The sequence below is a fragment of the Struthio camelus genome, chromosome 15, assembly GCF_040807025.1.
Source record: "Struthio camelus isolate bStrCam1 chromosome 15, bStrCam1.hap1, whole genome shotgun sequence".
Taxonomy (NCBI): domain Eukaryota; kingdom Metazoa; phylum Chordata; class Aves; order Struthioniformes; family Struthionidae; genus Struthio; species Struthio camelus.
Window position 1 is genome coordinate 5,063,797 of NC_090956.1, and position 12,623 is coordinate 5,076,419.

At 56.1% G+C, this 12,623-nt stretch overlaps 1 protein-coding gene across 3 annotated transcripts in view; it reads left to right on the forward strand.

The window, feature by feature from the left end:
- MMD2 (monocyte to macrophage differentiation associated 2) overlaps window positions 1-12,623 on the forward strand; it is a 33,393-nt gene that overhangs the window by 19,192 nt on the left and 1,578 nt on the right. Inside the window, exons 6-8 of one of the 3 annotated variants that reach the window (XM_068908093.1) lie at window positions 32-101; window positions 6,012-6,113; window positions 11,113-11,218. In XM_068908093.1, the coding sequence (XP_068764194.1) occupies window positions 32-101; window positions 6,012-6,113; window positions 11,113-11,205 (265 nt within the window). In that variant the 3' untranslated portion in view covers window positions 11,206-11,218. Of the gene's footprint in view, window positions 1-31; window positions 2,057-6,011; window positions 6,114-11,112; window positions 11,219-12,623 lie in introns of those variants that run through there. The other 2 variants (XM_068908092.1, XM_068908091.1) reach the window with 2 other exon arrangements.

The window sequence follows — 12,623 nt, forward strand, 5'->3', positions numbered from 1 at the left end:
CCTCCAAGCGGCTGTTCTCTCTCCGTTGCAGGTACAAGCTGGTGGAGCTGGTGTGTTACGTTATCATGGGATTCTTCCCTGCCTTGGTCATTCTGTCCATGGTAAGTCCCCCAGCCCGGGAAGCACACGGGCTCAATGCTTTGGTCCATAACATCCGAAGAGCAAGTCTCAGCTGGGCCGATGTGTCTCCTGGCTGTTCATGGGCTGGTGTGGTCCAGCCCAGAGGCAGCTCCATGACGGATAAAGCGATGCCCAGGTACAATGTGCCTTGGTGCAGTTCTGCAAGTGTTTTGGTGCCCTGCAGACATTCATGCGTATCACTAGGCTTCTCCAGTGGACCTACTGTCTGGATGCCCTTGTGTTGAAAGGGTCCCAGGAAAGCCGTGCTCCTGGGCCACATGCTCCCTTGCTGGAGGAGAGGGTGTAGTAGACGGGAAGGCAAAGGGCCTGCTCGCGTCTCTCAGCCATCGTCGCTATTCGGTCTTGATCGTGCTCCGGAGACAGGGCAGGAACGAACGAGTAGGTCAGCATGGCTCCTGCTGACCCCTGCCTCCGTGCTTGCTCTCAGCCCAACAGAGACGGCCTCCTGGAGCTGGTGGCTGGCGGGCTCTTCTACTGCCTGGGCATGGTCTTCTTCAAAAGCGACGGCCGCATCCCCTTCGCCCATGCCATCTGGCACCTCTTTGTGGCCATCGGAGCTGGTATCCACTACTATGCCATTTGGAGGTACCTCTACCGGCCTGACGCGCTGGAGGCCAAAACATCCCGATAGACACCTTAAAGACATTGTTGACACCAGCCGGCATGTTGGGGGACCGAGGGGGAGCAGGGAGCAGGAGCTCGGACCACGGACTTGCCACAGAGCCACCCCCATCACCTGCTCTCCCTGCAGGCAGCGACATTCTGGCACCCTTCCTGCACAGAGAGAAGAGCCTGAAGATTGATTTTGAACAGGTTTCTTTTTTAATCTTGAGAACTGTCTATTTTTGTAGGCAAAGGTTTTGTAACATGGTCACCAGCCAAGGGGCTGTGGGGCCACCTGCCAGGGTCTCAGGGAGGTTTGCCCCAAAAGCTTTGTTCACCTAGCTGTCCCCAAGCATCCCGTGGGACCTGGGGGCTCTGCACACCCCTGGCTACGACCACCCTGGGTTTAGCTACTGGGGCCCTCAGCTTGGGCCACATGAGGTGAGAAGCTGCTTTTGGACCCAACCTTGGTCTGGTGACTCAGGGCCATAGAATGAGGTGCAAGGGGTTTGTGAGGAGGGTGACAAGGAATGTGAGGTGTCTCACCTGGTGTGTGTGCCTGGGGGGGTCTAGGGACCGCATTCCCCTTACACAGAGCATTCCCACAGGAAAGACTGGCCCCAAGGTCCGATCGTGCAGTGGCTGTCCCGGATAAATCCCCTCTTAGGCAGGGATGGATGTGGCTGGCGCGCGAGCCATGCAGGACCTGATCTCCGGCGTGCTGAGCACTGGCAGGTCCTGCTACTGTTATTGGAGCTGCAGATGGAAACCAGGCTTCGCCTTGGCTGAGAAGTCAACGCAGCAGTGTCTGGGGCTGGTTTGCAGCCGAGAGAGCAAATATAGCCAGGTCTGGGGAAGAGGGAGAACGTGGGACTGGAAGGACCAGACAGGGGGAAGCCAAGGGTGGCTCCTGGTTAGGGCACGAGAGATGTGGCCCTTTTCTCGGGGCTCTCTTGTCACCCCATTTCCCAGCTCCTGCTTACGCATCTGCTAACAGAGGCAGTCTGGGAACCCTGCGTTTTCCTCCTGTGACTTCGGAGGGCTTTTAAAGCATGCAACGAGATTCCTCAGCGGAATTGCCCACGTCCTAAGCAGCCTACATCAGGAAGCAAACACGCTGCCGCCCAAGCGAGCCCGTGGCGGCACCCGCAGCTGAGCGGCGCCGGCAGCGCCCTGGCTCGCAGCAGCGCCCTGAAGCCCCGAGCGCAAGACGTCGCCAGCCGCAGGCTGGAGCAGCGCTTTCGGCTGCCAGGTCACACCTGGCCCCAGGAGGGGGCTGCGAGCCGGCACCAGCGCTCGGCCGGGGTTTGCTCATAAATCATTTTGGCATTAACCTCCCCCTCCCAAGTTCTCAACTGGAAGGTCCAGAGTCAACAAAGCCTTACATGTGATTGAAACCTGAACCCATTCCAGGTCTCCCCAGAGTCCCCGAGCACTGGAAAACTCTTTATCTAAGCCAGTATTAAGTGTACAACTTGATATGTTCCTTCTGGACGGGCACGCAGAGCCCGGACCGACGTTTTCTCTATGAAGCACTTTGTTCTTCTCTCCGGCCGTGGTTGCAGTGGCAGCCCAGAAAAGCAAGGTCCCCACTCCCAGCGTCTGCCACGCGCGTGCCTTTGTCCAGCAGGGAGGAGAGGGAGAATTTGGCTCTTGGCATCCATCTGGCTGGATTCAGTCGATCTATATCAGTTTTTTTTCCTTTGGGTCCTCAAGGGAGGGAAGTGAACCCCTTTGTATCAGGATTAAGGGGCTGCCGGCCTTCTCTTCTCCCATTTTGTAGCTTCTTGGTTTGCTCCAATCTCTTGCTGGTTGTCAGACTAAATCCCCTCTTGGGAGGATTTCTGGCATTCCCAGGAACGCTGCAGGGAAAGGACACATCCGCGGGAGGCTTGGAGATGAGCAGTGAGGGCAGAGAGGACCTAGCGATACTCTTTTTAAACACCTGGGCAGGACTACATAACTCCACGGGGCAGTAAGGAAGCGGTCACGGTTGGTAGATACAGAGCAAGGGGCAGCCCTCGGCCAGGAGGGAGAGACCTCGGTGTACAAGATGGCTATTGCCCTCCAGAAGCTGCTGCCGCAGGAGCAGGCCCCCTCGGCAGGGGGGTTTTGCTCCCGGCAGGGCACGAGCCGGCCCGATACTCGGCAGGTAGGAAGGAAACAGCCACCGGGGAGAGATTTCGGAGCGCTGGGCGGCTCCACGTGCTTCTGACGAGCAGGAGCCCTCTGCGAATGAATCACTGCCACTGTGGGTTTTTCCAAGGCAGGACAAGGAGGACACAGCCTGCTTTCTTCTGTTTTTGGCCGCCTGGGCCGAGGGGTGGGGAAGTGTCCGTGCCAGGCTGCACGCCCCCAGGTCCGAGCGTGTAAGTGCTACAGCACTCTGCTCCTCCCTGGACGGGGCCGAAGGCTCGTTTTCCTCCATCTGCTGCTGAGGACTGCACTCCTCTCTTGCCTGACTGTTTGCAAAGCCAAGCTGCGCGGCCAGGTGCCCGCTGTGGTCCCAAAGCTCAGCTCTCCGGGAACGTGAGCCTTGGAGCAGGCTCCTCTCCAAGAACAGGCTCTTTGAGCAATGCATTGCCGCTTTTTTCTGGCAGGACCCAGCTGAAAGCGGAGCCATGCATCCCTGGAGTCCAAAAGTGTTCAGCTTCAGCCTTCATTTTAACCATGTAAAAAGAGAGTCGCAGATCTGTGCGACTCCTGCTGAGCAGTGAAACGGAAATGTCTCTAACCTAACCGAGCTGCAGCAAATTTCCTTTCTAATCCCTTCCCGCTGCCCAAGTTTCCAAGACGAGCCTGGAGCACTGGGGCCGTTCCCGCTAGCCCTCCGCTCCGCAGGGTCTCCCCGGGCCCCGTGGCCGGGGCTGGTGGCAGGGCCAGGAGCTGCACTGGATGCACAGGGTGCGCAGGGCACTGCACGCCTTCCGGTTCAGATAGGACTGGGAAGCAAGGCTGCTGGGTGGCACACACATCGCTGTCACCGACTGCTGCACAACCTTGGATGAGCCACTTGGTGCCTGGTGCTTCACTTTCTCTTCTGTAAATAGGGAGGATATTATTCACCAAGAAGTTATAGCAAAACCTTGCGAGAACCCCAATTCTGGTGCTGGCAATTTCTTAGATACAACGGTGCTACTGGAAGAACACGCCAGCCAGCCAAGCCTCAGGAAAATCCCGTGTGATCCCACCTCCCAGCTATGCCAGCAGTGCTGCCGGCCGCAGGGGCTGCTCGCTGCTCGGGTTTGACGCCTCTCCCCTTAGCCTTGCCTGCAAATTCCTCACAAGCCCCTAAATGCATCGATTGCCCATGGGCTCCGCTTGTCCCTTTGATTCACTGCAGCTGCAGCAGCCTCAGCTGGACTTGGCAAGCGAAGGAGATTTACAGTCCTCCAGTGCCTGCTTCTCTAGCAGCCCAGCCTAGGAGCCAGGCTCCCTGCCTGCCTGGTCCCCAGGAGAGTGAAGGGTGCCCCAGCCTGGAGCCGTGCGGAGGCGAGCGATTCAGCTTTGTGCCCCATGCAGCAAGTTACTGGTCCAGTCTCAGGGCCCCTGGAGGTGAACGAGCCAGTATGAGGCGGGTATCTCCATTGCTGCTTCTCCTCAGACCCTCCAGGACCCAGTTCTTGCTTCTTTGCCCTTGGCTGTTCTCTGTTTTACTCATTGGAGAAGAAGATAAAGCTGTGAATTGAGTAATTGGCTGTTTGTGGAGCAAATTTTGGGTTGGAATCAAGGGATATGTGAACCCAGAACATGAGCTGCCACTTTTGCTGCTGACTTGCTCTCTGGCAAGTCGTTACCCTTCTCTGTGCCTCAGCTTGCCCATCTGTAAATGGGGGTGAAGCTACGGCCCTACCTCACAGGGCTAACGTGAGCATTTTGTAAAGTGCTTTGAAGATGATCAGTGCTTTACAAACACTTTTGACTTTCCTGAATCTGGGGGACTGTGTTCCCAGAGCCACTTTGGCTCAGGTCCCTTCCTCCTCTATCACCAGATCACACTAAGGACACACTGTGCAGTGAGCAGTCCTCAACCTGTCTCCTCTGCTGGGCAAATATCTCCTGGTGACAAAGGTGACCAGGGAGCACCATCATATCTCGCTTGGGGGCTTCATCCCATGTGAGTTGTCTGGGAAGCTTGTTTTGCCATTGAGGACTTTTAGCGCTGGGGATCTGGGGGAGATCAGCCCTAAATCTGGCTCTGGGGGACTCCCGAGGCAAAGGGACAGCAGGGACGGGAAGGGCCTTCCTTCAGCCAGCATTGTCAAGGCCGCTTGGTCTCAGCCTGCTGGAAACCCGGTTCAGGGCAGGCTTTGAGAAGCAGTCGTGGGCACTGGGGACCAAGTCCGCTAGAGGGTGTGGGGAACATCGCTACCTTGGCTTGAAATCCAGCCATTTTGCAAAGACCCTTGATTTGCCGAGCAGGAGTCTCCGTGGCTGATAGGTTCTCTGTCTTCTCTTGCTTTCTAAGTCGTTTCCTTGTAAAGCATTGTGGAGGACCGGGGGAAATGTTATCTGATTGTCACCCTGTTTTATACTAACTTTAAATGAGTTGTAGCATTCAGGATGTCCGTGAATGAGGATTTGAGTGATCTTTTTAGCGTCCTCTACTTTTCACCCTCCGTTCTTGTTCAACCAGTATTTTATATTTAACACAGTATTGGAAAAAAATTAAAAACAAATGTAAGAAAGGTAACACTAGTGGATATTGTTTCCTGTGGAGTAGGATTGAAATAAAAACTCGAGATACCTCACTTCTGCCTGCTTATTCAGTCAAAATGAGTTTTCCTGAAGGATCTGGAAAGAAACCCAAACCCCTTTTCTGTCTGACTGGCGTCATTTAAGGGACAAAAGAGCAGTGAGTTATCCCCAAGCAGAGCTGGTACTGCTGTTTGCTCTGAGGGAGCGCTCCGAGCCCGGGGGCTCGGCCGGGAGGGAGGGAGAAGCCGGCAGGGCCAGAGGGGCTGCGGGGCAGCGCCCGGGGCGAGGGCTGCAGCTCGGAGCCACCTCTCCCTTCCCACTGGCCGCTGCCAGAGACATTTCGGCTTTGTTGGGGGGGAGGAATGCAGGGACTGGCAGCCTCCCCGAGGTCTGGGTTGGTCTCCAAGCCGTGGAGTTTCCTCGGAAGAAAAAAAAAACAATTGCTGAGTTTGCTGACTCCAGCTGTCGTGTTGACTAGGCCAGCTGAAGGGTTTTCAAGCCCTTCGCAGAAGCGGTTTCGGTTTAAACCCCTGAGCTCCTGCTCTGGCCTTTCGTTCTTATTTTTGCAGTGTCTGAGCCTGTATTTGGTGTGTGTCAAGGCCCCGGGGCTGGCACCGCTGGGGGAGGAAGGATGCCAAACCCGACAGACGCAGTCCTGCTGCAGGGAGAAGGTGAAGTTCACTGTTACGGCAGGCTGGGCAGAGAGGGTAACCGCTGCTCCCCGCAGACCCGAGGGGCACCGTGCCCAGATATACCCCGGGCCATCGCCTGCCCCCTCCCCTGACCTCTCCCACAGCCACCAGCTCCTCCTCTAGCCTGCAGGCAGGATTTGGCCCCACACAAGGCGCCTGCCAAACAGCGGCTGCCTCCTCTGCGACACGCCCTGGGCTATGCACGTCCACTGGCTACCCTCTTGCTCGCACCTCTCCCTTTACATTTTGTCACTGGCATCACGCTCCTCCTGGTGCTGGGACCCCATAGGGTGCAACACTGGTCAGCATCTCCTGAGACCGAAGGAGGTTCCCTGCTTTCAAGGGGAGCTGCTGAATTCATCCTGAAACATGACTCACCATTTCCACGTCTCCCACGAGTTTTCCCCGTCACCTCTCGGAGCAGGGGGGCTATAACCACTGCCGGATCTCCAAGGCCGGCTGCACCGGGATGCCTCGTGGCTTGGCTTTACTTTCACACTGTGATTCTCAAGAGCGTCTGGGTCACAGGATGCCGTGACAAGTGTGTCACAGGGTGGTTTGTCACCTACTGGGAGCATAGCAGCATGGGCAGCCCTAGGGAGCCCAGGGATGGGGTCGCAGCAGCAGGGGTCATTCTCACCCCAAAGGAACCCCAAGCACCAAAACACTCCTTCAACTAAAAGGAGAACTTTTAACTGAGCAAGGCAGAGCATCAGCAGTGACCTTGGCTTGAATAACTCCTCGGCTGAGTCAAAATCAATTCCTTACTGATTTCACATTCCCAACCTGTAATGAGCCACCGTCAAATCAGCAGTCTCCGGGTCGATTTTAGAACTCGCTTGATAAAACCTGTTTAGCCAAATTGTTTCACAAAGCCAGTGCCACGCAGACAAGGTGTTGATGCCCGCGCCGGCCTGGCATTTCTTGCTCGCTCAGGTTTTAATTGGTGCCTTAGCCGTTTGGAAGCGCTAACGCAGGGCCAGAAAGGCGCGGGCAGCCCTGCAGTGCGGGCCAGGCGACAGCCCCAGGCAAGCCATGGGGCTGAGAGCCCCTCGCCCTCCCGCCTGCCTCCTGCCCGGCCGCGCCTTGCACCACCGGCGGCCCTCGGCGCTGCTCTTGCTCCCCCAAAGGAGCAGCCCCCACCTCTGCCCCGGAGCCAAGCGAGGAGCCCTCGCCCCCAAAACGCCACCAGCCGGCGCCGGGGTGCTCGGCGCTGCGCGGCGCCGCCGCGGGCGGTTGCTGCGGGCGGCCGCGGGGTGGCGCCGCGGTGCCGCCGCGCTGCGCTGCGCTGCGCTGCGCTCCGCCCCGGCGGCGGGACGCGCCGCAGAGCCCCGACGGCTCCGGGCGCTGCTGCAGCGGAGCCCCGCACGGTGAGTACCTTGCGCGGGGGGCGGCGCAGCCGCAGCGGGCCGGTGGTGCCTCTTTTTTTGGGGAGGAAGGCGGGGGGACGATCCCCTCCTGCGGCATCCCCGCGGGCCGAGGCGGGGTGCCACCCCTGCTCGCGGGCACCGAGCGCCGTGCTGGCATCCCGCAGCGTGGGAGCAAGAGCCCCTCCTCGGGGTCCGGCCGGCCGGTCCCCCCGCCTGCTCGGCCCGGAACAGTTGTTTTTATCCCCTTCGAAAGTAGAGGCAGGAGAAAAGCGGCGAGAGCTGAGGCTTGTGTGGTTGCCCTTGGCGACCAACCCTGCCCGGCTGCCTGGCAAACCGCACCGGGCGGCGGGAAGGCACGGGGGCTCGCGTGGGGAGACGCGGCACCTGCGGATCCTCCTGCCGTTGCACTACCCTTGCGATCCTTTTCCCATTGCATGCTCCTTCCTTGGGATCCTTCTCCCGTTGCACGCACACCCTCCTTCGCCTGCTTTCGACAGCTTGCGACGGTCCTGGCACCTCTGGCCTCGGCGGGGAGGCGGTGGGACCGTCCGTGTCCAGTGAGACCAGAGCAGTTTCTTGCAGAGGTGTGACGGCAGCAGAGAAAACTCAGGGGAGTTTGTCGCTTGCTTTCAAAGTGCCTATTTTCAGGGCTCTCCACGATCAGTTAATTATCACTGGAAAGAAAAGTATCACTAAGATCTTATAATTAGGCAGCCTACTGAGACCCAGCTGCTCAAAAGGCAGCCGAAAGCAGACCCACTCTTTAAGCTGTTTCTTGTGCACGTGTGAATGGAGGTGCGTGGCAAAGGCAGAGGGCTATCATTTGTACGCGCTCATTACCAGAGAGCTGATGCGAGTTGGCAACTCAAAAGACCCTGTAAAATAATGAAAACTACAAGAAAAGAACTGCTAAAAGGACTCCTGTTTCTCTGAGCAGAACATGCTGCAGCATGTTCCTTGCAGAATTGGGTCCCAAATCATTATAATCTGTGGAGCTGAGGCTGCTTCTAAGAAAAACTTAACCGTTACAGGGCTGGGACTGCCTTTATATCCCATTTTAGCAGCCGTGGGGTCCGGGGCACTACCCCAGAACGCCCGCTGCTAATAATAACACAGTAAGGAGTTTACCGGCTCTGATCCGGCTGAAGACAGCAGCCAGCCTGGCCCTGACATTACCGGCCTCGGATCTGTCCCTAGATTAGACAGATAAAACACAGGCGATAAAGTGCTGGTCTCAAAAGTAGAGGCTTGATGCGAAATTGAGGGGAGAGGATGTGCAGGCTGGGGAGGGGGGCGAGAGCGGGGCCGGGCACCCCGTGAGCCTGGCCGGGGCGGCAGGTCGGGGATCGGCGCAGGGCACGACTTACGCTCCAGGAGCGACGTCAAAGCCTCTGAGCCCAGAGCGTTCTCATTTCCTTTGCTCTCCGAGTTATAATTTGTTCCACATTGTAGTGCTGGAGCGGCCTCTCCCTCCGCTTGGAGCATCTAGGCTGCGGTCGTTTCCATTATACCGAGGCTGCAAATCTGAGTGGTTTCCGTTAAAAAAAAAAAAATCAAATAGGGATCTGGGGAAATAGCTTTTCTGCTTGTAGTTGTGGGATGGCTATAGCTGAAATCTCACCCGCGTGCACATGCACTCGCTGCTGTGCAGAGCTGTGTCTACGCCCGGATAAACCCAAGGGAAATTCCGGAAGATTAAAAAGTGTTTTAATAGTGTTGCTGCTCTTCCCGAAAGGGAGTAAGATGACCTGGTAGCTACAGGTTGGTTGGCTTGATATCATCCTGCCTGGAGAAAATAAGGAGATACCTGGCTCAGGATTTAGTTGATTAAAGACTTAAGCATCAGGGGAAAAAAAAATCACGCCGTGCAGCACGGCTGCATGGAAAATAACTCTTGTCAAGTAAGAGTGATTTCATCCTCTAATGAGAGGGGTGACTGTGTGGATGTGGTACACTTTTGTAAGGCATTTGTGCAATGTGATATTATTGTTAAAATCTGCAGTATACAGTATTAAAAGTCAGTCCTCTGCAGTATTTAGAGCTGACGTTATACAGTGTCAAGGAAGCCTGTATTAAATAAACCTGATACATTGCAAAGGCAGTTATCAGAGGAGATTATCACCCGCTGTTGGGCATCGCTAGTTGGTAGTTTCAGTGCTTTTATCAGTAAAAGAGATGTAAATTATTTCTGGAAAGGTCTGTAGATGACACAAAGATTAGTACAGTGTTAATAGTGTGTACATATCTGGACTGTGAACTGGGCAAATGACAGGCATCGTAGTTAGGGCAGAATGGACAATGGAAATCTTTTTGCACAAAAAAATAAATAACTGGAGTCTTGAACGTTTTCCTGTCCCCAGTCAGGATGACAAATTGAACACTCACCCTTTTCTGTAGGAGCTGATTTCCAGATGTTGGGTGCAGCTAAATGGGAGTTTCCCGTCGCCCTCCATCCACAGGACCACGGCGGGAGCTAGCTGGGTGGGCCCTTGCGCAGCTGCCCCTTCATTTTTCTGCTGGAGAAGTGAAAAATTTTCCAGGTGACAAAAATTTCACTCGGTGGGGGTGTCACGTGCACTAAGGGCTTTTTCTGTCACAGCACTGTGAGACTTGGTTTTGAGCTGAGAGCAGCCAAAAGCAGAGCTTGCGCGCCTCGGACGCGGGGCCGCTGCGGCTGGGAAGCAGGAGCGCAGCGCAGGCGTCCCCGTGTTTTGCCCTGCTGGGTGCACTGTTAGCAGGGCTGGAAAATGGGGGAGGGCACTGGACACCCCCCAAAGAGGATGCAGGGGCTGCAGAAAACGCCTTACAGCGGGAGACAGCATCTGTTTAGTCTACTTATAAATAAAACAAAAGGGAGAGGGGAGGGATGGCTTGATTAAACTGTCTAAATACTCTCATTGGGGTGGGGGGGGGAACAGCTTGGTACCCAAAAGCTCGTTAATTGAGCAGAGAAAAACATGACAAGAATCAACGTCTGGAAGCTGAAGCCAGACACGTTGGAAATAAGGCATAAATATTTAAACGGTGAGAGCGATTAATCATAGGAAGACACCGTGAGAGACGGAGGCAGATTCAACGTCTCTTTGCTTTTCGCATCCCGGCCGGTCTCCTTTCCGAAGTTTCCCCCGTAGCCCGGACGCCGGTTACGGGTCGTGCACCCGGCTGGCGAGAGGAGGCTGAATCGAGCTGGTTGTACAGCAGCCGCAATTAGGTGATCTGATTAGCCGACACTTTCATCTTTAACCTCTGCAGAGCCACGGAAAAGCTTTTTTTTATTGTTGCCTGCTGTCTTTTTCCGAGAAACACCCATGAAATCACAGGCGGGTGCTTAGCAGGTGCCTCTTTCTCTCTCGTTTCGGGTTACTGTCGTGCCCCAGCTCTGCGCGGGGCAGGCGGGGGGACCGCACGCTCGGCCGCTTTCCCGGTTTCCACAAAATAGAACAAGCTGCAAGAAAACGAAAGTCTCGGCGAGCATCCCGGGGTGGGGTCGCGGTCGAAAGGGGCCGGTGCAGGACTCTGCCGAAGCCGTCCCGCGCGCCGAGCCGGCGGGAGAGCCCCGCGGCGGCGCTCGCCGGCAGCCGACACCGCTCCGTCTCTCCCTCTTGCAGGGGCAGGACGAGCGCAGGAGGATGCACGACGCGGGGGGAAGCCCGAGGCTCGTGTTGAGGATGAGGACGAAGGGAAGGAGGAAGGGCGCGTGAGAAGGATGGCAAGGTAAGAGGAGACCTTCGCACGGGTGCTGCATCGGGGGCACTGGCCTTGCCGATCCAGGAGGGAGCGGGAACGCCGCAGCCCTTGGGAAACTCTCTGGGGGTTGCTGCTTGCTGCTAACAGGAGCTGCCCAAATTCTTCCCTCCCCCCCACCTCCAACCTGGCTTTCGATGCCGTAGGCGGGTAAACTCAAACTGCCTTTAGACTTGGTGGTATTTTACTCACCGGGCTGCCGAGCAGCACAGTCCGCTGTGGTCATGGAGCGGCGTGGGTTGGCCGCGTGAATGTCAAACCCATTTGTCATAACTGCAGAATAAATACAGGCAGCGTTGGCAGAGAAAAGGAGCCGGTTTTGGTGTGGTCAGGCATGGCGTGCGAGGAGACGGTCTATACCTGACGCACGTTCCTCGGGGAGCCAGCAACAGACTTTTGGCTCATTCCTGCATGGTTTGCAGCGGTCAGTGCCAGGGAAAGTTTTGCCCTGCGCTGAATAAGAAAGCAAAGCTTTGGGAAAGTCCGGATCACGCTTCCTTGGCTGCGAGCTTTGCGTCCCCAAGCAGCGCACGTTTTCAAACGGCAAGACGGGGAAACGGGGCCGCGTGCAGCACAGAGGCGACTTCCGAACAGGCTCAGGAGGTTTCGGAGCCGGTGTCCTGGTGACTCGCCGTAAGAGTTCATGCCGTTGCCGGTTTGTCCGCAGATAGCGGCTCAGAGCCGGAGCAACGCGGTCACGGGTAGCGGCGCAGATGCTCACCTGCACTGCACGCACCGTGCTTTCCCCTTTAGACTCGCAGGCGAAGGCCGCGACCAGCACGGCTGAGCATGCAGCTGTGGGGACAGCACCTTTCATGATCATCTCCTGATGTCCACGGGATTAAGACTACGTATTAGACCGTCATCTGGGGAAAGCTATCGTTTCTCAGGTGGTCTGGGCTGGTGCCTAATGCAATCAAACCAATGTAGCTCTGGCTATTGAATAATGAAACGGCCAGGCTGGAAACATCTTTCTATCCAGACTTCATGTTTTTCCTAACACTTGCTCTGCGAAATGGCTTTGGCCCTGCACTCCGTAGAAGCTGCGTTTGATAGAAAGAGCAGGAAAATAGCTGAGCTATAAATAAACGTATTCAAAACCAGGCAGGGACCAGCAAGACGTGAGTGTGGTTTCACTGCCTATGATGTGGGCTTGAAGGAATGATTTTACCAATAGCAGATGTGAAAAGGTTTCCTTTTGTGCTCGAGGGATGAGATGAGATCAAATCGGGTCAGATCTGCATACTGAAAACAGCAATTTGATAACAAAGTTATTGTCTCATGCATCTTTGATAGCGGGGTCTTCCTGGGATGCTAGAGCAGTTTTTCCTCTACCCAATGTAGCCCGGGGCTGGTGGAGTAGCGCTAAGAGCTT